The sequence below is a fragment of the Rhodamnia argentea genome, chromosome 3, assembly GCF_020921035.1.
Source record: "Rhodamnia argentea isolate NSW1041297 chromosome 3, ASM2092103v1, whole genome shotgun sequence".
Taxonomy (NCBI): Eukaryota; Viridiplantae; Streptophyta; class Magnoliopsida; order Myrtales; family Myrtaceae; genus Rhodamnia; species Rhodamnia argentea.
In genome coordinates this window covers 5,081,808-5,108,876 of record NC_063152.1, presented here as the reverse complement: position 1 = coordinate 5,108,876, position 27,069 = coordinate 5,081,808, and the positions used below count along the sequence as shown (strand labels likewise).

Below are 27,069 nucleotides of genomic sequence, written 5' to 3'. Positions count from 1 at the left end.
ACTCTATTCGCCTTCCCAGGATGGTACAAGATGTCACAATCATGGTCTTTGAGTAATTCCATCCATCGACGCTGTCTCATATTTAATTCTTTACGAGAGAACAAATACTTCAAACTCTGGTGATTCGTATAAATTTGAAACCTTTCGTCACATAAGTAGTGCCTCCAGATCTTCAAGGCGAAAACAATCGCAGCTAACTCCAAATCATGCGTCGGATAATTTAACTCGTGAGGCCTTAGTTGTCGCGAAGCATAAGCTACTACCTTTCCGTGCTGCATTAGTACACATCCCAATCCTTTCAATGACGCGTTACTATAAATCTCAAAGCCTCCAGGCCTAGAAGGTATTGTGAGAACCGGCGCAATCGTCAAACGATGCTTAAGCTCGAGAAATCTTCACTCGCATTTATCCGTCCATTCGAACTTCGTAAGCTTCTTAATCAACTGCGTTAATGGCATAGCTATAGATGAAAACTTTTCCATGAAGCGTCTATAATATCCAGCCAATCCCAGGAAACTTCGAACCTCAGTAATCGTTGTTGGTTGAGGCCAATTGATCACCACCTCGATTCCACGGAGATTCCTTCTCCAGCTATTATGTGTCCGAGAAATGCCACTTTGTTCAACCAAAACTCGCATGTACTAAACTTGGCATAGAGTGAGTGTTCCCTCAAGGTCTGCAAAATAATTCTTAGGTGCTTTTCATGTTCTTCGTTACTGGTAGTGGTCAGGGAACTCTGAGGTGTACCTGTGGTAGTGGGTTGGGAAATGGACGGCTTGGAAGAGGGGCCCACGCGGATGATGTAGGTCTTCATTGTATGATAGGACGAGCAGTGGACACAGAAGAAGAAGAAGAAGAAGCAGCAGAGCAAGAGAATGAAGACTAGAGACGGTGCCATTATAGAGAGAGAGTGAAGAGATTAGGCGAAGTACGGTAAAGAATGGGAATGATATGAAAAAGGAAACAACGAAAGTGGAAGAAAATAAGAAACAAATTAAAAAAGGAACTCCAAATGGAACCCACATTTGAGCATGCTAAAACTTGCAAAGGCGAGGGTAATTTGGTTAGAACACTATACATGGGAATGTTTAACCATAAGTTGTAGTCATTATATAATCTAACAAGAGGTGGATCATGCCACTCTAAAGCTACAACAATCGAATCAATGATTTACTAGAGAATTGTTTCATTTTCTGCTAAATAAATGGACAGTTTTCTCCGAAACTGATTGACTGCGTCGATTCATCTTTGTAAGGTACCAATAATAAAAACTACCAAATAGTAGTAAAATCAAGTGTTTATTTAAGTTAACTCTTGATAGCAGTATCCTCTATTTAGACCGCCAATCTAACTTCCGTCATATGCTCTTGTCAAAGCAGTGGAGATTCAGGATGTCACAGTGATGGCCACCTAAGTAGCATTAACATGGATACACGACACGACACGTCGACTCGTCATTTCTAAAAAATAGAGAATTTAAATACGTTGGGACACGTTGTATATTAATATATATTTATATATACACGTTGACAAAAATTATTTTAAAAAACGCTATTTTTAACAAATTAATTTTTTTTTAAATTCTAAATAAATAATGTCCATTATTTCTCCTCCCTACGACCCAAATCCCCCCTCCCTCCCTCCCTCCCACCCCCTCGCTGCGCCCCCCCGCGCAAAACCCTTATCATCACAATTAGACTTCCTCTTTTCTCTCTCTATCATCTCTTCCTCGTTCGTATAGAGGCAGCGGTGGCGTACGTCCGGGGAGTTTCGGAAACCACTTTCAGCTGATGGGATGAGTCATTGCTTATGACAATCTTCTCTTCCTTTTCCAGAGAAAAACCTCCTCAAGGGCTTTGTTGACTTGAGCAGCGCCATCCCGGCCTAGCTCTACCACGTCTTCTATGGCAACCGCTCCGATTCCCTAATCCTCCTTATCGCCTGGCTCCATGCCACCATCTCCACCGTTTTCCTCCACACCACCCGCATCCTGCGTGTCCCACGCGCCCAACATGCGTGTCGATGGCGTATCCGGCACGTTGACCGCGTGTCAGATTCCCGATATGCGTTGACCGCTTGTCGAACATGTGTCAATGTCCAACACGTGTCCGACACTAACACGGCTACCTTCTCCATGTGTCCGTGCTTCATAGGTGGCCGAGGTGCTGCAGCGGTTCAGGGTAGTGCCGGTGGCAGAGGAAGAGGCGGAGGCGATGCTCCTTCCCTACCTGATAGAGGAAAGCGGATTGCACATCTCTTTCTTTATTAATTTTAATCATTATAAATTTGCACTGGTTCGATGTCGTCCAAGGAAGGGAGTGACTGTTGCACAGGTTCTTTGTTGTCCCATGGAACTTCAATTTGAAAAGCAAACTCCTTCTTCATTGGACAAATAAAGGAAGAGAACTTAGGGCTTGCTTTAGGGTAAACAACTCCATTTTCTGGTGTCACATGTAAAATCGTGTAAGAGCTCGTCGAAGGGAGTGAGCTTCCCTTAATTTTTTCCATCACCAAGAAAAATAAATTTTTTTTGCACGAAACATCCATCTATTTTCTCATATTATGTGCACATCTCTGATATAGTTGGTTTTTTTTTTTTTTCGGCATCAATAATGAAAGATGTGATAAGAATCTGGAGTGCTGGTCAAGTTAATCTTGGCACACTGGCATGACCTTGAAGCAAAAGCAAACTTGGCATATCTGTTCTGTCACACTTTTATCTGATCAACAAAATCTGAAGTTGATCCTCTACTATTTGTGTTGCTTTGAAGTCCCATAGATACTTCTGATTATCTATATAGTTCATATAAACAAAATAGTCATTTGTCTAAGTTTCAGTATATGTTATTCTGGTTACAATATAAGAAACCACCTAGTACATCTGTACATCAACTGAAACGAGATAGAGAATGTTGTTATGTCGAAAGACACAAAAAAAGACGTGATCTTAATCGAGAACAGACACCTCTTTCTTCACATGATTTCTCTTCATTCTACCATGCACTGCATTTCGCAAAAAATAAATAATAATAATAATAATAATAATAATAATAATAATAGTAATGATGATGATGATGATGAATTAAATAGGGGCCCATGCATAAATTAACAAACCATGTTTCGCATAATCTGCTTAGATTTTATTTTATTTCTCTCTTTTAGCATTTGCCATTAATAGTAAAAACCTTTCGAATTATTCTTTAATGATCCATAATTTTCGGAAGTATATAGAGGTTTAGTTAGGTACTTTAAGATTTTATCATAAATATAGAGGGGGTGTATATGGTCGCACCTCTAGAGATAACCAATTATAATCAGACCTGCCATTGATAATATTTCTTAGAGTGAAAAATTGTTATATGAAATTTGTGCAAGTCAATCGACAACAAGAATGAATATGACTAAATATTTACCAATCTATAGAGACCAATCCTTTTGCTCCACAACAAGACCCTTGTGATGCCTACGAAGAATCCTATATTCTAGTAAAATAATTTCACTCAAGTAAATAGAAAATTTGTGGATAGGGAACTATACCAGCGACTTACCAACTTTTTTCCTAGAAATTTTCAGGATCAATTATTGAACCATGCAAACTAAAACTTTTCTTGGATAAAGAAAGAGATGATTCAATCTATACCCTTATAATTGATCATATACATCAACTATTTATTCGCATCTTTAAAAATTTCTTTGACATTCATCCAATGATCATGTCTTACATACTCCAACCTTGCATGAAATTAATTATTGAATTGGCAATCTACCGAGAAACTACGTCATCCCTAGTAAGATCTCTCTCTCAAATGAAGAATATGATAGATATCCTGGACCTATTATTATATCTGAATAATAGCACGAAACACCAAAATGGCGGGAGGATGGAAGAGAACTCTTGCAGTAGCAAAGTCTCCATCAATTCGAACTGCTACTTCGTTGCTGGACAATGCCTTAGAGTCCAATTCAGTCCAATGTAGTTGTCATATCCACACATCCTCTGCAGCCGAATGATTAAGAAGCTGAGAATCGGGAAGATGTCTCTGATCCATTTGCTCCGGTGGGTTAGAGAGTGCGAGGTTTGCTTCAATTCCATGTTCTTGTGTGCATGGACTGTTAGGAGTTATCCTGCTTTGGTAAATGTGGAAAAGACTGGGAACAAGTTAATGGTCGGTCGTTTCATATAGTCTGAGGTAAAATTGCAGAGAGCCGGTCATTTGTAATGGTATGCTAGCAAGAGATCTCCACGATATTATGCAAAGAGAACTTTTGGTGTATATAGAACCACAGGAGGACCAATTACAAATATTTTGTTGTTCCATAACCCGTATAATCATGGAAACTTCTGTAAAACGTCTTTAAGTAATTTATTTTAACCAAAGTGTAAGTTCTCTTATTTGGACGACTAATCATAATTTTGCAATGATTAGTATGGTCATAATGGATAATATGCTTCAATTGCTTAAATGTGGACTTTAAAACGTGTAGCATGAGCATGCGTTGTATTTTGCAAATTTCTTTGTTGGCATCCTTACCTTGCAATCATGGTTCGTTGTAACATGAGCTGTATTTTTAGCTTTAATTAACTGAATTAGCATTATGCCGGCATCTTCCTTTCAAAATTACAACAATCCAATCATGAATATGCATGCTATAAAATATTACTCATTCATACATTTATTGTCTGGCCCAAAAAGCACATCGGTAGTGTCTAATGTCTAGCCCTCGATTCTTTACTGCTGTGGAATTGTTTCGATACTATGCATGATTGTTGTGGTACTCTAAAAGACATAAACAACCCCATCTTTTTCAGCGATCGCATAGTTCTCAAAGTATTAGTATCGTTAATGACCGTATCCTTCACTAATTAAAATACAAACAATATCAAATTACATGCTCATTAATCTCATATGATACATTGATCTAAGAATGCAATATTCAGCTTAATATAAGTGAATTACCAAAAACTTTTGTTGTGTACTTTGATCCCACAAGCTCGATGTCCCTCCGACTCCCCTCAATTCGAATCAATCTGCAAACACACAATATCAAACATTGTTTCCATCTTGATAGAAGACTATTATGGCCAAAGAAGCTGTTAAATACCGAATAGCGATAATTATATTTTTTTGTGCAATAAAATTAGCATGATATGTTTTATCTTTCTTTTGCAAAAAGCAAAAGATGTATAGTTTTCTGTTGCCAATAATTAGTAGTATTAGTACCCCATGCTATCTCCATGTAAATTTGTTGCTAAATGCTTCTTGAGATTATTCTTCACCATCCTTGTTCTTACTAAGCTTATTCTATCTGGAAACCATGTCAAATAATATACATGAGACCAATGAGTTTGCTTGATGTCAAAAGCCCTTCTAATTGATTAAGATGGTACTTATATAGGGAAATAAATTACGGATTTGCGATTTTAGCTGCATATAGTAACCATGAGGTTGAGTACGTGCCTTTGAGCACTTCATCCGTTAATTCAATAACACCATTGACTATTTTTTGTTGAAGTGCCATGTTTTACAATTTCGATTAAGCAAAATAATCAACCTTTGAGGTTTGATATAACGGTATTCCTTAAAAGTCAAGTAATGACTAAAGGATTTGCATTGCCACATGTGGATTATCAATTCCTACCTAACCTCCCATATATCATATTTCTTGGTATGGAAATGTTATGTATGCGAAATATGCAAGTGTATCCACCAATAATGAGAATGTCCAGCTCTTTGCCTATTTATACAGCTCTCATCTTTTGATGCTCCAAGCTTCAATATCTTATTCCTCTTGAGCCACAATCTTGCCACTTCCCTCATATGTGACCATCTCTATCAACAAATGATGAAAGTGTTCGGTCGACCTCTATACTCTTCTCCTAAAAAAACTATTGATCCATCTAAATTGTCATCCATTTGTTTCATCCAAGATTATGGTCCACATAAGAAAAAATGCCCCTGATTTCATTAGAAGATGCATCATCATGCCCTCTGTCTCTAAAAAGTCGGATCAGCGATCTACCAAAATAAGCTACTTGCATGACTTCGTGCTATTAAAGGTATGAGTTTCCGAAAGCGATATCTTGTTAGCTTAACTATTTTCTTCTTAATCCAATTGAATATCGTTCCCGTGAGCGATTTTGGGAATTGATCTAATTTTTTGTCTGCTCACTTGTTGTAGCTTTTTGTGGCTATGTTGGAAGGTAGCCTTAAGAGCTTATTGGGGACTCCATTGAAAAGAAGAGATAAATGGGTTTAAATGGGTTTTAGGATCAACCAGTTCCCAACCCACAAGAAAAGGAGCAACCCACAGGGAAGTCCTTAATCTGGCCACCCCAGAAACTCCTTTGAAGAGAAAGAGGTGCCTAGACACGAATAGCTGCGCACCAAGCAAGGGTCAATCTACCAAAAATGCAGATTCAAGGAAGATCGAAGAGATGACTAGTGTATCTGAAGAAGGTTCTGCGGACCTTTTGTGAAATAATTCCTTTAGATCTAGGCGAGGTCACTAGCCCCAAAAGAGAAAAAAATAAATAAAAAAAAATAGAGAAAAAAGGAAAAAAATTCAAAAAAAAATTGCCAAGTACTATTGGTTTTGCCCTTATTTGAAACAATAAGGGCACTTTGTGCTTATTTGAGAAAATGAGGGTGCTTTCAACCCTTATTTGGATTTTTCCCATTCTTTATTAACTTTTTAAATTTGCACAAGATTCTATATTGTCCCATGGAACTTCAATTTGCAAAGCGAACTCCATCTTCATTGGACAAATAGAGGAAGAGAACTTAGGGCTTGCTTTGGGGTAAATAGCTCCATTTTCCAGTATCACATGTAGAATCATATGAGAGCTCGTTGTAGGGAGTGAGCTTCCCTTAATTTTTCATCGTTGAGAGAGATAAATTTTTGTTACGCGAAACATCCATCTATTTTTTTGTATTATGTGCGGATCTTTGATACCATTGGTTCTAATTTTTGTTTTTTCATGTTGCATAGATGCATTGTATCCCCAAAAATATATTTATTATAATGTTGGATCTAAATCGGGAGATAATAGCTCCCATATCTAAAATTAGATTAGGAGAAATCAAACTCTTGGATCTAAAACTAGATCATGAGAAAAGAACTCCTTCATTTAGATTGGGAGAGAAGAAGAGATAAGAAAAGAAAAAGCAAAAAACAAAATCAACAAGAGAGGGAGGGGAGGGTGAGACTAGCTCAAACCCTCCCCATGGCCGAAAAATGAAGAAAACGATAGAGAGAGAAAGATTGAGGGCGTGAAGAAATGGTAATAGAAAAACTATTTTAACTTTTATTTTTAAATGAACTTCAACGAAATAAGCTGTTGATTTATTGAGAACTCTTAGCGGGATTCCACAACATATAGCAATAAAACGCTTCAAAGAGTTATATTTGTGTATCCTTTGTTCATACTGTTTTTTTTTTTTTTTTTTTGGAGAAATAACATGCCAAACAATAAAATTGATGCGAGAACAATAAGTTTGATCCGCATTGCATTGTCTAATTCAGATAAAGATGGTTCTTATAAATATAGTAGAAAAGAAGTGTGAGTTCAACGAACATTAACCCTTTCTGATTTTTACCTTTACCTCGATGCAGCACCCCTTAGGTTAAGCATGCATTTTGAGCATGAATCTGGACATCTAATGAAACATTCAAACACGGTCGAACTGCCACGTCTACAATGATTTCTCGAAATGTTAAGATCGGTAATCATTTTGCCTTGAAATTTGAAGTATTCTTCAATGAATAAATATGCAACCCCTTTTTGGATTGAACAATTCTGATCAAACCTACCATTTATGACATCTGCCAATATGGAAAGGTGTATTAAATGCATATATGCAAGTGTATCCACAAAAAGAATGAGCATGGCCAATATATTGTCTATTTATACAATCATTCACCTATTTCTGCTCTATGTTCTTAGCTCTTTTTAGTTGGCCTCACAATCAATCCCCACATTACCTCTCAAGCTTTTTTCCTCTAAGGCAACTATACATTTAATTATTTATTTCCTCTAATACCATGTATTTTTGGGACCAACTATTCTAAAAATTTAAATTATTGTTAAATGAGGGTTTGATGTAATATTTAAACAATGCAATACTCAACCTCATACTAAGACTCAACTTTTGCATAGTGTCAAATCTGAGAATATTTTATGGGGTGGCTAAAAAATATATTTGAAAAGATTTAAACTTACGATTTCCTGCTCTGAAATAAATTGAGAATTACATTGAAAAGGAGAATAATGTAATATTCTATACATTTCCAAATAAAGAATACAAGACCCCTATATGTGTGGGGTTGAGAGCACACTTAAGACTTAAGTACAACTAATGTAAATTAAAATTAACTTAACCATAAGTTGTAGTCATAATATAATCTAACAAGAGGTGTATCGTGCCACTCTAAAGCTAAAATGAATCAATGATTTACTGGAGAATTGTTTCATTTTTTACAAAATATGGAGCCTAAGTATGAACTCTAATGATGCTGTAATATTCTTCTGATTAATTACATTATGTACGTGGATAATGAGAGGAGAAAGGATCCCTGAAACTGATTGACTCCATGATTCATCTTTATAAGGTACCAATCATAAAAACTACCAAATAGCAGTTAAATCATGTGTTTGTTTAAGTTGAGTATTGATAGCATTATCCTTTATTTAGACCGCCAATCTAATTTTCGTCACACGCTCTCATCACAGCAGCCGAGACTCCAGTTGCCTATAACTTATACGTTTAGACCAAAGTCCTAAAGTTGAACTAAGCCACCATGGTGGAGTGTCCCTCCATATCCTAGCTCCTTTAGGCGCCAAAGCTGATAGGGCATTTCTATTTATTTTCCCTTTAAAATATTTTTTTGATGATTTTTATGAAGAAAATAATTTTTTGTGGGTTCTTATTTTTTAATCTCAAAATTTTTGTGGGAATAACATATCAAACACTCACTTGTGGAATCATCCAAAAGGGGCAAAACGAATCCATGCAATAATTAGTATTATATACTACATACTAACTCCATTTCCATGTCCGCTATATGATTTGATGAGTTTAAAGAAAGGTGGATACGTAATTTCCATCCACCTCTCGACATTCATTTTGTCGATTTATGATGAAAATGTCCATATATCCCAAGATTCAAATAGAGATGTGATCTTAATTGAGCATTAATCGAGATGAACTTTTCAATGGCACAAAGAGGAGATTATATAACATGCCTTCATGGAAAGGCGAGATTCCATTTTTTTTTATTATTATTGAAGTTTAGCTATTCATTTATAGATCATAGTGCAAACAGTAGTTTTCGACCACGTACCTCTATAAGACACTCTCAAGAGTTCCATTCTTATATCCTTTGTTCATACTATGTTTGTTTGTAATATGAGACCAAACAATATTGAGGCGAGATCAATGAGTTTAAGCCGCATTGCAAATGCGTCTAATTCGATTAATTGGTACTACTTGAGAATAAAGCGAAAACATGAATTGGGGAATTTTTTGTAAATTTCGATATAAATAGAAAAAAAGCACGTAGAGCTCATTTATAGATTATATTACATGACTGTTTAAGGTAACATATCAATCAAGATATATGCATAATCTTGAGAGACACGGAGATTTAACAAGATTATCAAAATAACTATAAATAGGAAATTAATCTAGATAAATCCTAATTTTTTCTAACATCACCTCAAACTCAAAATGACTAAGTGAGCTTGAGTTTGAAATAGTGCCACAAAAATTTGTTTCTTCATGAAATCGGGACGCAATGGCGGGCTTGGTGGGTCCACGGCGAGGTGACGCTTTGTTTGTCAGATGGCGTATGGCGGCAGTTCAATGGTGAAACTTCCAAATTTGAGGGTAGCGAGTGTAATGGTGGTATTGGCTTCTCGAAATGACGCATGAAAGGTCGAGAATTGAAGAGGAAACGGCAAGCGGCCGATGCGGTTGGCTTGTGAAACAAGAATTATCGTACTTGGCCTATACGGCTGGTGTAGTAGGATCGAGCAGCCTATATAGATGGCTTGAAAAAATAGTTACTAAGCTATGCGACTTGTGCAGTTGGCATCGAAAGAAGAGTCACCTTCGTGAAAAAGGCTCGGCAAGGTGACGTGTCGCCGACATCGAAACACAACCACCATGGCGCTTACTTAGACAAGAATGTTGAAACACTATGATGATACTTAGACAAGAATAATGAAGCACTCCGATGAACAATATCGAAAGGCAGGGATGTATTTATTTTGCTATGGGTGCATGGGGTGCAAGTTGACAATGATAAAATAGAAGAATAGAATTGGAGAATTTCTAGGGTGAGTCAGTAGCTATGTGCACCCGGTGCACAATGGTTGCCTTAGAAAAGGAGGCTCTGATACTAAGTAAGATCTTGTGAACCACTATTAACTGTTCTAAAAGCTTAAGTTATTAGATGCAGATGTGATTTAATATTTAATTATTCTATCACTCCAATTAAATATGACCACTCCTAATACTAGGGGGAAAAAAAAGGCTAGACTAAGCATGAGAAGGAGTAATGAAATACTTAAAAATTAAACCATGGCTTCATCTACCAGTTTAAGCTTTTAGTTAGTTAACAGTGGTCTCACAAAATCTCACATGATATTAGAGCACGAAATACTCACAGTACGTGTGGATAGTGAAGAAAGAAGTGTGAGCAACTCGTGATGACTTTTAGTTTCATATAGCCTAAGAAGCACCGACATTCTCCGAGAGCCTCTATGTCGTGTTGAACACTCTCCAACGTGTAACCGACACGTTGTTTGCAATCCATAGATGCTAGTGATACGTGAGTCTAGTATCTCAACGCGCTATTTCGACATGCACGAGATCAATTTTATGCATTTTCAATAAATTAGGAGTTAAAATTTAATGTATACATTTGTGTCATATACCCAACTACCCTAAAGTTAATATATCCAGCTAGCCCCAAAAAAACCTAATCATGAGTCCCCGATAGAAGAAGAAGACACTTACCGCTGATATTTTCATATACATGATAATTTATTGTGAATATATAAAATTTTATATTAGAAATGATGTGTTAGCACATCGCGTCATGTCGTGTCATGTCATATCGTCTGGGGGTGCTACTTAGCATATAGCATTCTTAGGTTAAGCATGTGCTTCATCTTACATGGCACACTTGGCACCGACATAGACTTTTTTTATATAATTTTTTTCTTTTCGTACTTTATTTTTCTTCCATGTGCTAGGGCATAATCGGTGAGCGCTGGCCTTGCCTAAGTAAGGTTGCCCTTGCTGACCATGGCTTGTGCCAAAAGTAAAAAGGAAAAAAATTATAAAAATCTCAACGTTAGCGTCAACCTTGCCACGTAGGATAGTTGGTATCCATTTTAGCAAATTTAGACATAAATTAGCTAAATTGACTCAATTGGCAAAACATTAAAAAGTTTAGGACTAAATTGGTTCAATTGAAGGTTTATAACTAAATTGGTTCAATTGAAGATTTAAAACTGAATCAATATCAATGCAATAGATTAGGACTTTTCTGGTACTTTTCTCCAATTCTCACGAGACCTATCATTTAAAATATTTGCTCCTATGCAAATGTGTATTAAAATGCCAATATTGAAGAGTCTGCACAGTAATAATGATTATCCACCAAAGCCATCAATAGCAACTAAATCATGTTCGTTTAAGCTGACTCTTGATATTATTCCTTATTCTCTATTTTAACGACTGATCTAACTTTCATTACAAGCTCGTCATAGTGGCAAAGTCTCTACCGACTTATAGCTTATACGATCAGACCAAAGTTCTAAAGTCGAACCAAGCCACCACATTTGGCAACCGTCCATCGATCTAGACCCTTTACGCGCCATAGTTGTTGAAGGGGAAAAGTACACTAGAAGTGCCATAACTTTTGTACGGTGTTCACTTGAGTGCCATAACTTTCAAAACGTTCACTTAAGTGCTATCACTTTCAAAAATCGTTCACTTGAGTGCTATGTTGATGGCAGTCGGAAAAGCTGACATGGCATATCGGGAAGCTGACGTGGCACTTTGAAAATCTGATGTAGCTCGCTGGAAAGATGATGTGGCACGCCAGAAAAGTTGTTGTAGCACTCAAGTGAACAATTTTGCTCCGACATGGCACTTAAGTCAACGATTTTTGAAAGTTATGACACTTAAGTGAACATTTTGAAAGTTATGGCATTCAAGTGAACACCGTACACAAGTTATGGCACTCATAATGTACTTATCCCGTTGTTGAAGGTGGTGAGCTTGTATACGTTCTGCATTGTACAATAAAGCTCCAATTTGGAGTAAGGAAAGCCCAACAAACATAGCCAGTTAATGGTCAATAGGAAAAGATTTGCTATAATTGAACCAACCCATTTCCATTTTGCCACAGTTCTCTTAATGAAATCATAGAATGATTTACTCATACAAACTATTTGACATTTAACGTAGTCCTCGACTCAAATCTTTTGGTATTTTCTTGTATGAGTACACATAGATCACTTTTTATCTTTTTTCATTGACATATGCATACGCACTTTTGTTATCGAGAATCAGATTAAAGCTGACCATACATAAAAAGATATTAAAATCACTCGGTACACTAATACATATCAATCTTTAGGATGATCCATCAGAACCTGCATTCACAAACTCAATCTGACTCTATTGCGAAGTAGTTGCCTTGTATATATTTCTTTCATGTCACTCCCAGCAATAAAAATGTTCTTACAACTAAAACTTTGTTGTTTTGAATAATCTTCCCATGTTAAGTACATAAATTACGAAGTGATTACAAAACGAGGCATTCATGCAATTAACACAGACTGGAATTTCCCTATCCCCAACCGTATTCGCAAACTCTTGTCAGTGGAGCTAAGTAGCCATCATGATGAGTGAGTGATGCAAAAGGGGATGATACAAGTGGTTTGTAGGAGTGGCGTCAGGGTGATTTGCACTAGGAATTCTTGATTTGAATGAATATATACTCTTAGGTGCTCTAAAGGCGGGGTTGACCTCTCGTGTACAAATTGGTTAGGAGATGATGCCGCTATCCTAATGAAGCCATGTCAGGTCGAAACCGGTCGTCGTGCCGAAGTGGACTATCTATTCTCGCTCCATGTTTTGTTTGCAAGAGCTATGCTAGGAGTGGTACGTTCCTATATGAGGACGCTATTTGATGTACTACTCTTGGGAGCAACATGATAAGGAAGGCTGGCCTGGCGTTCTCAATTTGCCAAGCTCCGCATGGGCTGATTCCATGGCTAAAATATGCCTGCTCGTGATAATTTGGTATCAAAGTAGGGATCCCTCCAATAAGTAAGCGAGTTCGAAGAAACCCTATGGTCTACCCAGTCTTGCGAGGGCGAAGATTGAATAGCCAGGGCAACCCATGCCCTAACAAAAAGCGGTTCTTAACCAGCTTCTAGGATGACAATAGGGGCATAGGGCCCGTGGTCCACCCGGTCCTACAAGGGCGGAGAGTGAATCACCGGAGTAGCCATGGTCAAACAAAACGCGGCTCTCGACCAGCTTTTAGGATGCCAATGGGGGCATGGCAAGAACCGACCCTCCACCGAAATGGGATGACTTTCATAGATCAATTCGGCGAATCTCAAGATCGGTTTGCTACCACGTTTTCAACAAGGGGAGAAACCTCTATCGGCCGACTAGGAGAGGAAGTGCCTAGTAGGCAGAAGAAGGTGTTGCCACAGCAAGTACAATTGGCCCCAGAACTACACTTGTCAAGGACGCAAGTGACCAAAGGAGCGAAACGGACTTTGATTGAAAGAAGCTACGGTGGAGAGGAGTTGTTCTATTGGGCAAGTGTCCACTATCCATGTGAGTCCCCACAACTAAAAGTGAGCAAGATGGATCGCCCGAATCAAGAATCGCTAGGATAGGATAGGAATGTCGGGTTTGGTCCTATTCTTGAGGTCACCGGTCTGGTCCTCAATTTTTCATGGTGGAACCGGCATCCGGGCGGTCCGATTCCCGGATCTAGGGAGAACCGGACTGGTGGACTGCCCACTCGGACCGACAATTTTTTATTTAAAATACATAACTTTATCCGATTAAGAAAGGGCTTTTTTAGACCAAAAAAAAGACTTGAAAGCCTTGAAGTCTTCCCATTTCATTTTTCATTATTTTTTAGTTAATGGTAGACAAAAATGGGATTTTTTTTTTTTTCCTTTGGGTGTGCTTTCAGTATGCTTTTGACGATCATATGATGAATTGAGGATGCATTTTGAATTGTTATCATGTTTTGGAGCATTAGCAAGAACTTTTTATTTTGAGAGCCATTTCATGTGATGAAGATTATGACAAGTTCAGAGTTTAGGGTTTAGGATTTAGGAAATCAATTTTAGTGTTTTATGGGGGGCAAATCGATATGCTTAAATGACTTTTCATTTTGGTGGACGTAGTATCCCCGAAGGCCCGAACTTCCCTATCAAACTCAGGTTTCTTTTTTTTTATTTTTTTATTTTACTTTTTATTTTCATTGTAACGGTTCCATTGGACCGTCGAGAACCGAACCGGATCGGACCGGTGGTTCGGCCGCTCCACGATTCCAGGGATATTCGATTTGATCCATGGTTCCTAAAATTGAGAATCGGTACCACTAATCCGGTCCACGGTTTTTGAGGGAACCAAACCAACTAGGACCATGCTCACCCCTACCCACAACGGCGTTGATGGTACCAATTCCGTAGGGAAGCGACAAAACAACCCTCAATGGGGACGTTGTGGAGTCGAGTGGGAGAGAAAAACATGGACCTGAAGTTCCATGTCCCCAACCGCACTCGTGAACCCTTGTGAGCGGAGCTAAGTGGCCATCATGATGAGTGAGTGATGCACGGGGGAAGATGTAACTAGGTCACGAGGGTGATGTCGGGATGGTTTATACTAGGAGTTCTAGATTTGAATGAATTTATACCCTCAGGGAACTCGAAAGCGGGATTGGCCTCCCATGTACAAACTGGTCGGGAGCTAATGTCGATCTCCTAATGAGGCCATGGCAGATCGAAATTAGTTGTCGCGCCAAAGCGGACCATGTGTTCTCAATCCATGTTCTGTTTACCCGAGCTATGCTGTACATGGTACATTTCAACGCGAGAACGCTTTTCGCTGTACTATTTTTGGGAGCAATATGAGAAAGAAGGCTGGCCTTGTATTCTCAACTCACTAGGAGCCGAGTTGACTCCGTGACTGAAATCTGCCGTGACACAATCGTGAGTACAAGAAGCCCAGGACACCACTTGTCTATTTTAGTGACTCCATTTTTGGCAAGTTTCTTAGTTGGCAAGCTAATTAAGGTGTTTTTTTTTTCCTGTCAAGAAGCTAATTATGGTTAATTTGTTACATTGTTGTGCTTTTGATTTTATGGGCTAAATAAATATATAATATGGTCCACAGTTGGCTCCATCTAGTCACATTGCATTAAAACCATGAATGACGTTCCCACAAGATTGAACTTGTGTAGATATGATCTGGTTTAAATGGCAATAATTTTATTTAGGGAGAATTTCTTTGTCGGCATCTAATTTTGCAAGAATGGTTGATTATAGCATGAGCTGTATTTTTGCTTTAATTAGCTGAATCATGCCTGCATCTTCCTTTGGAAATTACAGCAATGCAATCATAAAATCCATGCCTTAACCTATTCACCTTTCGTTTGCTAAAAAAGTGTATAGTTTAAAACATAAGTGGGAAACTACAGAAGTATCAAACACCTTTTACAACTTTTAGAAGGTATTATGGCAAAAAAAAAAAAACTGTTAAATCACAACTGGTGATAACTTTATTTCTTTCCGCAATAAGATCAGAAATATATATATTCACCTTTCGTTTGCTAAAAAAGTTGTACAGTTTTTTTTTTTTGCTAATAATTAGTACTATTAGCACTGCAGGCAATCTTTCGCCTAAATTTGTCACTAAATGCTTCTAGAGAGTAATTCCATCCATCCTTTGTTCTTACTAAGTTTATTCTATTTGGAAACCATATAGAGCATTATACGTGGGACCAATGAGTTTGCTCGATGTCGGAAGTCCTTATAATTGACTAAGATAGTACACTATCTAGTAGCAAATAAATCACAGATTTACGTCTATTAGCTGCTTGTAGTAACCATGAGGTTAAGTACGTGCCTTTAAGCATTTCATCAGCGAATTCAATAACGGCATTCACTTTCGATTGTCAAATTCGTACGTCTGCAATTTTGATTGAGTAAAATCATCTGTTTTTGAGGTTCGATACAACTTTTCTCTATAAAAATCAAGTATTGACCAAAGGATGTGCATTGTCACATTAGTGGAATTTACACTTCCTACCTAACCTACCATTTATCATATTTCTTGGTATGGCAATTTTATGAATGCGAAATATGCAGGTGTATCCACAATAATGTAAAATGGCCTAACTCTTTGCCTATTTATACAGCTCTCATCTTTTGATACTCCAAGCTTGGGTAATTTGTTCCTCTTGAGCCACAATCTTGCCACTCTCCTCATATATGACCATCTACATCAATAGATGATGAAGTTATGCCGTCGACCTCTATAATTTTCTCCTCAAAAAAACCTATTGATGCATCATAGTTGTTATCCATTTGTTTCTTCAAAGATTATGGTCCACATCAGAAAAAAAAACCCTAATTTCATTAAGAGATGCATCACCACGCACTCTATCTCAAAAAAGTCGGATCAGCGATCTACCAAAATGAGTTACTTGATTGACTTCGTATTGTCAAAGGTATGAATTTCCACAAGCAACATCGTGTTTGCTCAATGATTTTTGTCTTAATCTGATTAAATATAGTTTCTACGGGCGATTTGAAATTGATCTAACTTTCCATCGCTCTCTTATTGTAGCTTTTGGTGGGCCTCTCGCCGATGGTTTTCAAAGTTTGTCGGGGACTCTATAAAATGGATTTCAAATCCATTTATTAATCCAAAATTGCTTGAATCGGTCGTATATGTGCTCCGTTAAATTCAACGGACCTAATCATAATTGGTTCCTAAGTGAATAATCTAAAATAAATGGGTGTAAATGAGTTCTAAGATGAATCGTGCTTCAACCCGCTTAAAATAGGGTTCAAACAATATTTTCTCTCTCCTTGGTGCGTTCGGTCCAATGATGAACCGTCGCACTCTCTCCCTCCGTCCCCCTCTCCAAGCCAAGCAATCGTCCCCAACCTCCGTCGCTCCCGAAGGCCATGAGGACCCTCGGCATCGAGGCCATCCCGGCCCTGCGGGGCTACGAAGGGCAGTTGGGTATCCGATGTTCTAGTGGGGCCGAGGGTTTTGGCCATGGAAGCAAATGGTGTTCCCCCCAATGAAGACGGTGGTGGCGAGGGTGCTGCAGCGGTTCAGGGCGGTGCCGGCGGCGTAGGAAGAGGCCGAGGCGATGCCCATTCCCAATCTTTATTAACTTCCCTCATTTTAAATCTGCACAGGTTCTGTGTTGTCCCATGGAACTCCAATTTGCTAAGCAAACTCCATCTTCATTGGACAAATAGAGGAAGAGAACTTAGGGCTTGCTTTGGGATGGATAGCTCCATTTTCCAGTATCACGTGTAAAATCAGTTCGTTGTGAGGAGTGAGCTTCCCTTAATTTTTTTCCAGCCATGAGAGAAATAAATTGTTGTTACACCAAACATCCAGATATTTTATTGTATTATGTACAAATATTTGATACAATTGGTTCTTTGTTTTTTTTTTTTTTTTCGTGTTGCTAATGAAAGATTTGATATGAATCTCGAAGGATGATCAAGTTAAATCTTGACACACTAGCATGATCCGGAACATTTGAAAGAGAAAATCTTGGTGGTTCAACAAGAAGCCGGAGCTTCCGTGATCACCATTGAAATTGAAGTCAAATGACTTGTACCTAGACAGAGCATAGAGTCATTGAAACCCCGAAAACATATTTATTATATCCCTAGATCTAAATCGGGAGAAAATAGCTCCCGGATCTAGAATAAGGTCCGGAGAGTTCAAACTCTCATATTTAAAACTAGATAGGGAGAAAAGAGCTCCCATATTTAGATTGGGAAAGAAGAAGAGATAAGAAAAGAACAAGTAAAATAAAACCAACAGGAGAGGAAGACCCTCCCCCATGGCTGAAGGTTGAAGAAGACGATGAAGAGAGAAAGAGTGAGGAAGAGGACGAAAGGGTAAGAAAAAAGCTATCTTAACTACATTGATTTCTCCAAACCTTACGATCGGTAGTCATGTTTCCTTGAAATTTGAAGTATTCAGCAATGAATAAATGTGCAACCCCTTTTTTGGATTGAACAATTCTGACCAAGCCTACCATTTATAATATTTGCTACTATGGAAATGCGTATTAAATGCAAAAAAGCTTGTCCACAATACAAATGAGCATGGCCAATATATTGTCTGTTTATACGATCATTCACATATTTAGGCACCATGCTTCTTAGCTCTCTTTGATTAGCCTTATCATCAATCTCCACATTATTTCGGACGTCTTTTCCTCTAAAGCAGCTAACGATGTGTCCGATCTGTTTTCACTTAATTTATTGAAGATTATGCTTTAATATCATGTGTGATTTTGTGGGATCATTATCAACTATTTTAAAAACTTAAATACATAAATGTGTGGTTCGATTATTTAAAAAGTGTGATAATCTCCATCATGCTTTGGCCAAGTTTTGGGCTAGTATTAAATGTGGGAAATATTTTACACGGAGGCCAAAAAAGGGCTCTGGAAAGATTTAAATTTATGATCTCATGCTCAGAACGTAATATTGTGTACATTACCAAATGAAGAATAGAAGACCCGTAAATAGGGTGAGAATACAATTAGACTTAAGTACAATTAATGTAACACTATAATTAGTTCAACCATAAATAGTAATCCCAGTATAACCTAACGGGGGTGTATGTGCCACTTTAAAACTATAATGATCGAATCGGTGATTTACTAGAAAATTATTTTATTTTCTACGAAATAAATGGAGCATAAAAATCATGCATTTTTTTTTTTAAGTTGCCTCTTGATATCATTCCTTAATCCTCTACTTAGACCGCCAATCAAACTTTCGCAACACGCCCACATCATGGAAACTCCAGATACTCATAATTTATACGTTCGGACCAAAATCCGGAAGTCGAATCGAACCGCCACGGGGGGCAACCCTCCATCGATCCTAGCTCCTTTGGACGATAGAGTTGTCGATGGCGGCGAGCTTGCACGGGGTTCTTCGTGGCCCCATGGAGCTCCAGCCTCCACTTTATATGAAGGGAAAGCCGAACCTTTCAACGAAGTCGGTAGCCTAGCTCATGGCTAATGGTTCCACTTTCAAGTATCCGGGAATGAGTTCTTCCGGTTCCCCACTCATGGTTGATGAAAGGATAGGTTGAAGATGAAATGACCGACTCATTAGCAAAATTGACACAAGTGGGTTGTGATTTCCACAAACTTATCAAGACACGAATAGAATTTGCTTTATTTTAAAATGAAAAACCCTGTTTTCATATGTGAAAATTCAGTTAGGCACCACATCAGCGTCACGTATCAATTGGGCCCATATCAATGCGTTATCATATCAATTGTTCGTGGAGTGTGTGATAATATCAACGGAGTCCAAAGAAAAAGATAAAAAAGACATCATAGTTGAAGGAAAGGCTTAATTATATGATTCATGAGGCCGAAAGCTTGATTAGAGAAGTGAGAAGAGTAGCCTCTGGTTTTATTAATAAGCATGTAACATAAATCGAACTCTATATTGACACGAGTGAATTATTTTTATTTATCGGGTAAATCTTTGCTTGCTAGGCAAAAAAATACATGATGAAGGATATTCCCGCATACATTAACCGATATCACACTAGAAAACACAATACTAACTTCCTATAATTTCAACTATTAACAAGAAACTTATCTTTAGAAGCTTTCTATAATCTTCTTAATATTTGAAAAATATAATAGGGATGTACTCTTATCAATTTACCAAAGGACAATTTTCTCTCTAGTGGTATATAAATATATGTAGATTTTTTTTTTTTTTTTTTTTTTTTTTATATTTTTTTTTTTTTTTTTTTTTTTTTTTTTTTTTTTTTTTTTTTTTTTTTTTTTTTTTTTTTTTTTTTTTTTTTTTTTTTTTTTTTTTTTTTTTTTTTTTTTTTTTCAAAAGATTAACTTCTTAAACTATGAAAAAAAAAAAAATGATTGGATAATACCGTCCAACGTCTTAATTAATTTTGAAATCCAATTTAATCTCCTATCGCTTATAGGATAAGGGGAGATTAGATAATTTTGGATAACAACTATTTTGTGTTTTCCTTTCAGAAATTTGTCTTATTGATAATTCGTCAAGAATCCACAAGACCTATAGTCAGTCAATTTTTATTGGACCTCTTTTATCCTTCATAATGTGCAAATTTTTAAATTACCATTTTATAAAAACATTTTCAATATATTAGGCTTGAATTAAGCTCCAAAGCTATTTTAAAATTTACTCCATGTTTTTTTGTAAATGTATTTAAAATGGTCGTAAAAAACTTGCGATTCATTCTTTTTTATTATTAGGCACAGTTTATGGGTAAATTTTTTTAGGCAAAAGCTAATTATGAGATTATTTTATATATTTCTATTCAGTATAATGACGACGAAAATTCATAATTATTTTCGTTAAAATAATAAAATTATTTCATTTTCTCAAAAAGAAAATTAAAATATTTTTGGCTCTGCGTGTTGTGTTTCTGTGTATAGTGTGTGTGTACTCTGTTTCTTTCCTCCGCCGGAACAAAGGCAAATGGCATCATCGTCCCGACGTCTTGAACTTTCAAGCAAATGCTTCTCCAGAATTACGGCTGCGTCACCAAATCGTTCTCAACTTCGACGAACGTACTCCCTTGGAGAGCACAAATCAAGCAACACCAGCTGGCCTCGCAGATCTCCACCCTCCTCCTCCAGAGGCGAAACTGGGTTCCTCTTCTTGAAACCCTCGACCTCTCCTCCCATTTGGACGCATCTCTCTTCCTTCGAGTCCTGCGCAAAATCCGGACAAACCCTCAAATATCTCTCGGTTTCTTCAACTGGGTCAGGACCAGATTGGGTTTTGAAGCGGACCTCAGGTCGCACTGCCACATGATCCATGTACTGGTCGGGTCGGGCGATTTTCAGCCGGCCAGACCCATTTGGGATTCGGTCGCCAAGGCTCACTCGGCGTCGAGAATCGCGGATTCGATTATTAGAGCGTCCGAAGGTAGTCATTCTTGTCAGTCTAGCATGTTGAGCTTTGTCGTGGAGAGGTATTCGCATGATGGTCTGTCTATTGAAGGCTTGGAGGTGTTCGGGAAAATGAGGATGTGTGGATTGACGCCTTTAGTCGGTGCTTGCAATGCATTGCTTGATGCTTTGCAGCGAAAGGGTGAAATTGCATTGGCATGGTGCTTTTACGGGGCCATGATTCGAGCACGTGTTTCAGAAGATCGAGTTACATGGTCTCTTATTGCTCAGATTTTGAGTAAAGGTGGGAAATTTGATAGGATTACTGCTCTCTTAGATTTGGGAATCTATAGTTCAGTGATGTATAATGTTGTTATTGATCATTATAGCAAGAATGGCGATTTTCGTGCTGCATTTGATCTGTTAGCTCAAATGCATGATAGAAGAGTTGAAGCAGGATTTGGTACTTATAGCTCAATACTTGATGGGGCTTGCCGTCATCGAGATGTCAATGTCACTGAGAAAACAATTGGAGAGATGATCGAGAAGGGATTTCTCTCTCGAAGTCCATTGTTGAGTTACGATTCAGTCATTCAGAAACTTAGTGACTTGGGAAAGGTGCACGCTGCAGAGATGTTCTTTGAGAGAGCTCATGAAAACAAGGTTAAATTGCTGAATGCTACTTATGGTTGTTTACTACGGGCAATGTCCAAAGAAGGCAGAGTAAAGGAAGCTATTAAAATGTATAGAATGATCGATGAAAGGAATATTTTTGTGAATGATAGCTGTTATAATGCATTTTTGGATCTTCTTTGTGAGGAAGATCCGTCGGAAGAGATGAGTCAGCTGGTGAGAGAACTGATCATGAGAGGCCTTTCTTCTCGCCACTGGGGATTGTCGAACCTTTTAGCATCCCAATGTAGGAAACGGAGATGGAAAGAAGCGGAGGATCTGTTGAATGTGATATTAGAGAAGGGACTGACACTGGATACTTTTTGTTGTAGCTCATTGGTGAAGCATTACTGCTCGATTGGGCAGACGAGTAAAGCTGTCGCCTTGCATATTAAGATAGAGAAACTAGAGTCAAACTTAGATGAAAGTGCCTGCAATACACTCCTTGAAGCCCTCTTCAGAGAGGGGGACACCGACAAAGCAGTTAGTATTTTCGATCACATGAGGAGAAGAGATTTGGTTAGCAGCATGAGTTTTTCGATCATGATTCGTGGGTTCTGCCGCATCAAGGAACTGAGAAAGGCGATGACATACCATGACGAGATGTTGGAAATGGGGCTTAAACCTGACAAAGCATCGTATAAACGTTTAATATCAGGATTTAGATGATATCAAAGTGTGGCTGCTGTTGCTTAACTATATAGTTGGGACTTCTCCATCTTTGGCCATGTTCCAGTTTTGCAGTGGCTATGACACGAGGAAGCATTCGGGGTTCAGGCTGGGCCATTTAATACGATCTTCTTCGGTACAGATCTGATCTATAGCTTTGTTGCGGAAGTCCGAAGCGTTTCAGAGAAGAATCTGATCACTGTGTGCCCAAAATTTTCTGATGTTCATGTTGCTCTGCTGTTGGATGCTATGATAGACGATGATAGGATGACATTTGTTCATGAAAATGGAGCAGAAGCTTGTTGCTTTGCTCAATCAATTGGAGTTAGAAGAGATTTTGGCTTGGTTTGAGCTCTTGGGTGGTCTCTTTCTAGAGCTTGAGCACATTGCAAGCTACTCAATAGTCTCTTGGAGCGCTGATCCGCGGTCATATCCTGCCACGACAGGATCATGTGTACTTTGCAGTCATTCCTCAGAGAAAAAATGTAAGAGAAGCTGTAAAGACAGAAAAATAGTGGAACCATCTTACTGGCTATTTGAGATGAATTCGAGCATAACAATGATTCTAAGTAACTGCTAGGCCACCGGAAAATAGGGATGGGCACGGCACGGGGCATGGCGGAGGACCGCATTCGCCCATTCCTTACCTTGTCGGACGGACCTTCGCCTTCTGCCCCATGCGGCGAGAGGGCATGTCCGGGAAGAAAAAATGCATACACTGTTTTTTTTTTTTGGGGCGGGGGAGGGGGTATGGTTGTGGAAGTGAAAAATATATAGCTGTTGAGGTTTCCAATTAACTGCAAATTGATGCTACTTTAAATTTTGTTATGTCCTATAATTTACTAAAAGTATCATAATTTCACGAGCTTGGCTCTACTTATTTATATGGACTTTTGTACTAGTCATTTGATAACATAATATTAAATTGGATAATTAACTATAATGAGTTGTGTGGTATAGTTTTGATGTATTACTTACAAATATTTTGTATATTTTAAATATATTTAGCTGCGGATTTTTGTGCCCATCCGTATACAATCGGTATCAATCAATTAAGGGGTAACGACATAAATGGCCTTTGAATTTGAGCTTAATGTGAAATGTCGTCATTGAATTTTTAGTTTCTTCAATATGATTAATGAATTTTACTCCAATGTGCAATGTCATTCCTAACATTTATTTTGTTCAATATGATTCTTGAACTTTTGATAAATATTCAATTTTATCCCCAATTTATATGGTGATATCCAATGTTATCATTCTATTTATTCAAGTGCAGAGACAATATTGAACAATTTTATATAGTTTAATAACTAAATTAAGCATGTATCATCATCCACTACATTGAATAAATTAAATGTTCGGGAACTACATTGTACATTGGATTAAAGTTCATGAATCGCATTGAACAAATTAAAAGTTTGGGGATGCATTGCGGGCCAGAGGGCAAGTTGGGTAATTTTCTCATCAATTAATGGGTGAAGCGACCATGGGCCGGGCAGAACGACAGTTAATCAAATCAATCCATGGGGCAAAACGACCAAACGACGCGTCGTAAGGTGAACAGCCTCTTGGATTTCACAGCGACAAGTCAACAGTCTCCAAACGACCTAAGCACTCCGGTCATCTTCCCCAAAAACCTCTCTCTCGTGATCTCCCGATCGGCGGCGATGGCGACCATTTCCAGAGGAGTCCTGCTCAATCTCGCCGTCCTGGCCCTCCTCTCAACCCTAGCCCTCGCCGATTCCGACTCCGACCGGGCGGCTGAGCTCTTTGCCCTCCAATCCCGATCCAAATCCGGCGTCATCCACCTCGACGACCACTCCGTCTCTCGCTTCCTCACCTCCACCACGACCCCCCGGTCCTACTCCCTCCTCGTCTTCTTCGACGCGGCCCAGCTCCACGACAAGTCGGAGCTCCACCTCCAGGACCTCCGCAAGGAGTTCTCCCTCCTCGCCTCCTCCTTCATCGCCAACAACGCCGAAAACCCTAGCTCCCGGTCCAAGCTCTTCTTCTGCGACCTCGAGTTCAAGGAGTCCCAGTCCACCTTCGGGCAGTTCGGCGTCAACTCGCTCCCCCACATCCGCCTTGTCGGGCCGGAGGTGAAGAGCCTCAAGGACTCGGAGCAGATGGACCAAGGGGACATCTCGCGGATGGCTGAGTCGATGTCGGCCTTCATCGAGTCACGGACGAGGCTCCATGTTGGCCCGATCACCCGCCCGCCCCTGCTGTCGAAGATGCAGATCATGATCATCTTTACGTTGATATTGATCTGGGTGCCGTTCGCGGCAAAGAAGGTTTTGGCGGGGGAGACGCTTTTGCATGATAAGAAAGTGTGGCTCATTAGTGCCGTGTTTGTTTACTTCTTCAGTGTTGCAGGCACAATGCATAACATTATTAGGAAGATGCCCATGTTTTTAGTGGATAGGAACGATCCGTCGAAGCTGGTGTTCTTCTATCAGGGTTCAGGGATGCAGCTTGGAGCCGAAGGGTTTGCGGTCGGGTTCCTTTATACGATTGTTGGGTTGTTGTTGGCTTTCATGACGCATTTGTTGGTGAGAGTGAGGAATGTGAATGTCCAGAGGCTGATCATGGGCTCGGCTCTTTTGGTATGTTTCTGGGCTGTGAAGAAGGTGGTGCAACTGGATAATTGGAAGACTGGGTATGGAATTCATGGGTTCTGGCCTTCCAGTTGAAATTGATTTCACTGGTTTGACCTCTCTTCCTTTTGCACTTTATGGATTTTGATGATGGAATCTTACTTGTAGAATAATATTTGGGTTGTCTCTGAGTGTTAGCTTTTATAGACGGCTATGGAATGCTTAATTACAGAAGGATTTAGTTCTCAATTAAGTCTGCTGCCTGTCATGTCTTATGATTAGCTTTCATACTGCTTATGTTGGAATTCATGTTAATATCAAGAGAAATTGGGCATCTACGATGAGCTCATACTGAGTGGATCGTGCAGATAGCTAAAGTTAAGCATTTATTTTCATATACAAGTCGAGTGGGCTAGCCTTGGGCAAACAAGTGGGACTCTGGTCGTGGGTGTTGGAAGAGAGAAAGTCCAGCAGCTGATGACTGCGTGTTTAAGGAACTCTTACAGAAATGATGCATAATGACAGCCAATTTCCTAATTTTTTTTCCGGATAATGGTATTAGGGAATATGTGGATGTAACTGTTGATTTTTAGACCGACATGTCCTAATTTATTTTCAATCTTCTATGTAGCCAATCTCTGGGGCTTTTTGGTGAACAATGAAGTATAAGATTAGCTTATAGGAATAGAACAATATGTATTTGCTGGTGATCCTAGAAATAGGACACTAACCATAAGACATTCTGCTTGGAAAGACGTCACTTTCCTTCTAACTGTTTTGGCTTTTTGGAATGCGAGGCTTTACCAGGCTGGCTGAACCTCTTGCCTCCAACATGGCGACAATCTTTCGTCACTATGGTGGCTGGTCGGGTCCAATACATGGACCTGCTTAGGCCATAATACTCTCATACTAATTTGTTTTTGTTTTCTTAGAGTGGAAAGCAAAAGACAAAATCATTATGGGACATTGATAGGAACTATTTCCTCCATAGAGCTCATAAACCAAAGATTTCTATATGGTTCTTGTCTTTCTTTTCAATTCCTATCCTCTTAACATGCTCTACTATGATAATATCACTTATTTTTTATGAAGCATCTCAAGGTTGTGCTTTTGTTGCATCCAAACCCCTGTAAGTGGGTTTACATCATCTATTTATCTATAGAGAGTGATCTAATTTCTCCAATGATAACTTATACCTAACTCTATCCTTTCCTGGATATCTAGACAGCTGCCCAAACATTCTTAGCTGCTTTTGTTGCAAGGTGCCGCATCTTCTCTTAAGCTTGAGATAATCGGCTTGACACCAGATGCGGTCCCCCATTTCATCCTTCTTGCTCGTGTATACAACTAACATTCCATCATTTTGACAAAGGATGTCATGGTTATCCATGTCACTTAGCTGCTCTTATTCCAATCCTTATGTGTCTTTTCTTAAACTTGAGATAAATGGCTTGATGCCAGATGCAGTGCCCCTTGCTTTTATGTTGCTTGCTTGCCTTTTGCTCTTTTTTTTTTTTTTTTTGCATCCAATTTCGTGATTATTATATTAGTACTTTGTCCTTTCCAAATGGCATGTCTTAGTCTATATTGTCGGGCTACTTAGTTAAAAGTCCTCGGTGCTCATTGTACCCTCCATAGTTGTAGTTGTTGTCAATGTAAAAGAATGTTGGGTAGTGGGTAGTAGTACACTCATGGACTGCCTATCATTTGCTCCTGAATGAGTGGCTTTGTTCCAAGTGAGATGGATTTTTTTTTTCTTTGGTTGAAAGTGGGATGGATTGACAGTCCTTATTGGCGCCTGTTTCCTATTTGCACTGAAGCACTGTTTGTTGATGTGAAGTACACATTTACCATTTCGAGAGCTTTTAACATTGATTAGAATAGTAAATGACTACACGGA

The 27,069-nt window shown here is 38.7% G+C and overlaps 2 protein-coding genes across 2 annotated transcripts; both read left to right on the top strand.

The window, feature by feature from the left end:
- The first annotated feature begins 1,720 nt into the window (after positions 1–1,720).
- Positions 1,721–25,513, top strand: LOC115727899 (probable dolichyl-diphosphooligosaccharide--protein glycosyltransferase subunit 3B). The gene is made up of 3 exons (XM_048275975.1): positions 1,721–1,735; positions 6,005–6,008; positions 24,225–25,513. The coding sequence occupies exon 3, from the start codon at positions 24,240–24,242 to the stop codon at positions 25,263–25,265; it is 1,026 nt and encodes a 341-aa protein (XP_048131932.1). The 5' UTR covers positions 1,721–1,735; positions 6,005–6,008; positions 24,225–24,239; the 3' UTR covers positions 25,266–25,513.
- LOC115757325 (pentatricopeptide repeat-containing protein At4g21170) lies at positions 20,787–22,981 on the top strand. Its single transcript, XM_030697509.2, has 2 exons — positions 20,787–21,265; positions 21,341–22,981. The coding sequence occupies exons 1-2, from the start codon at positions 20,851–20,853 to the stop codon at positions 22,567–22,569; spliced, it is 1,644 nt and encodes a 547-aa protein (XP_030553369.2). The 5' UTR covers positions 20,787–20,850; the 3' UTR covers positions 22,570–22,981.
- Positions 25,514–27,069: the final 1,556 nt, after the last annotated feature.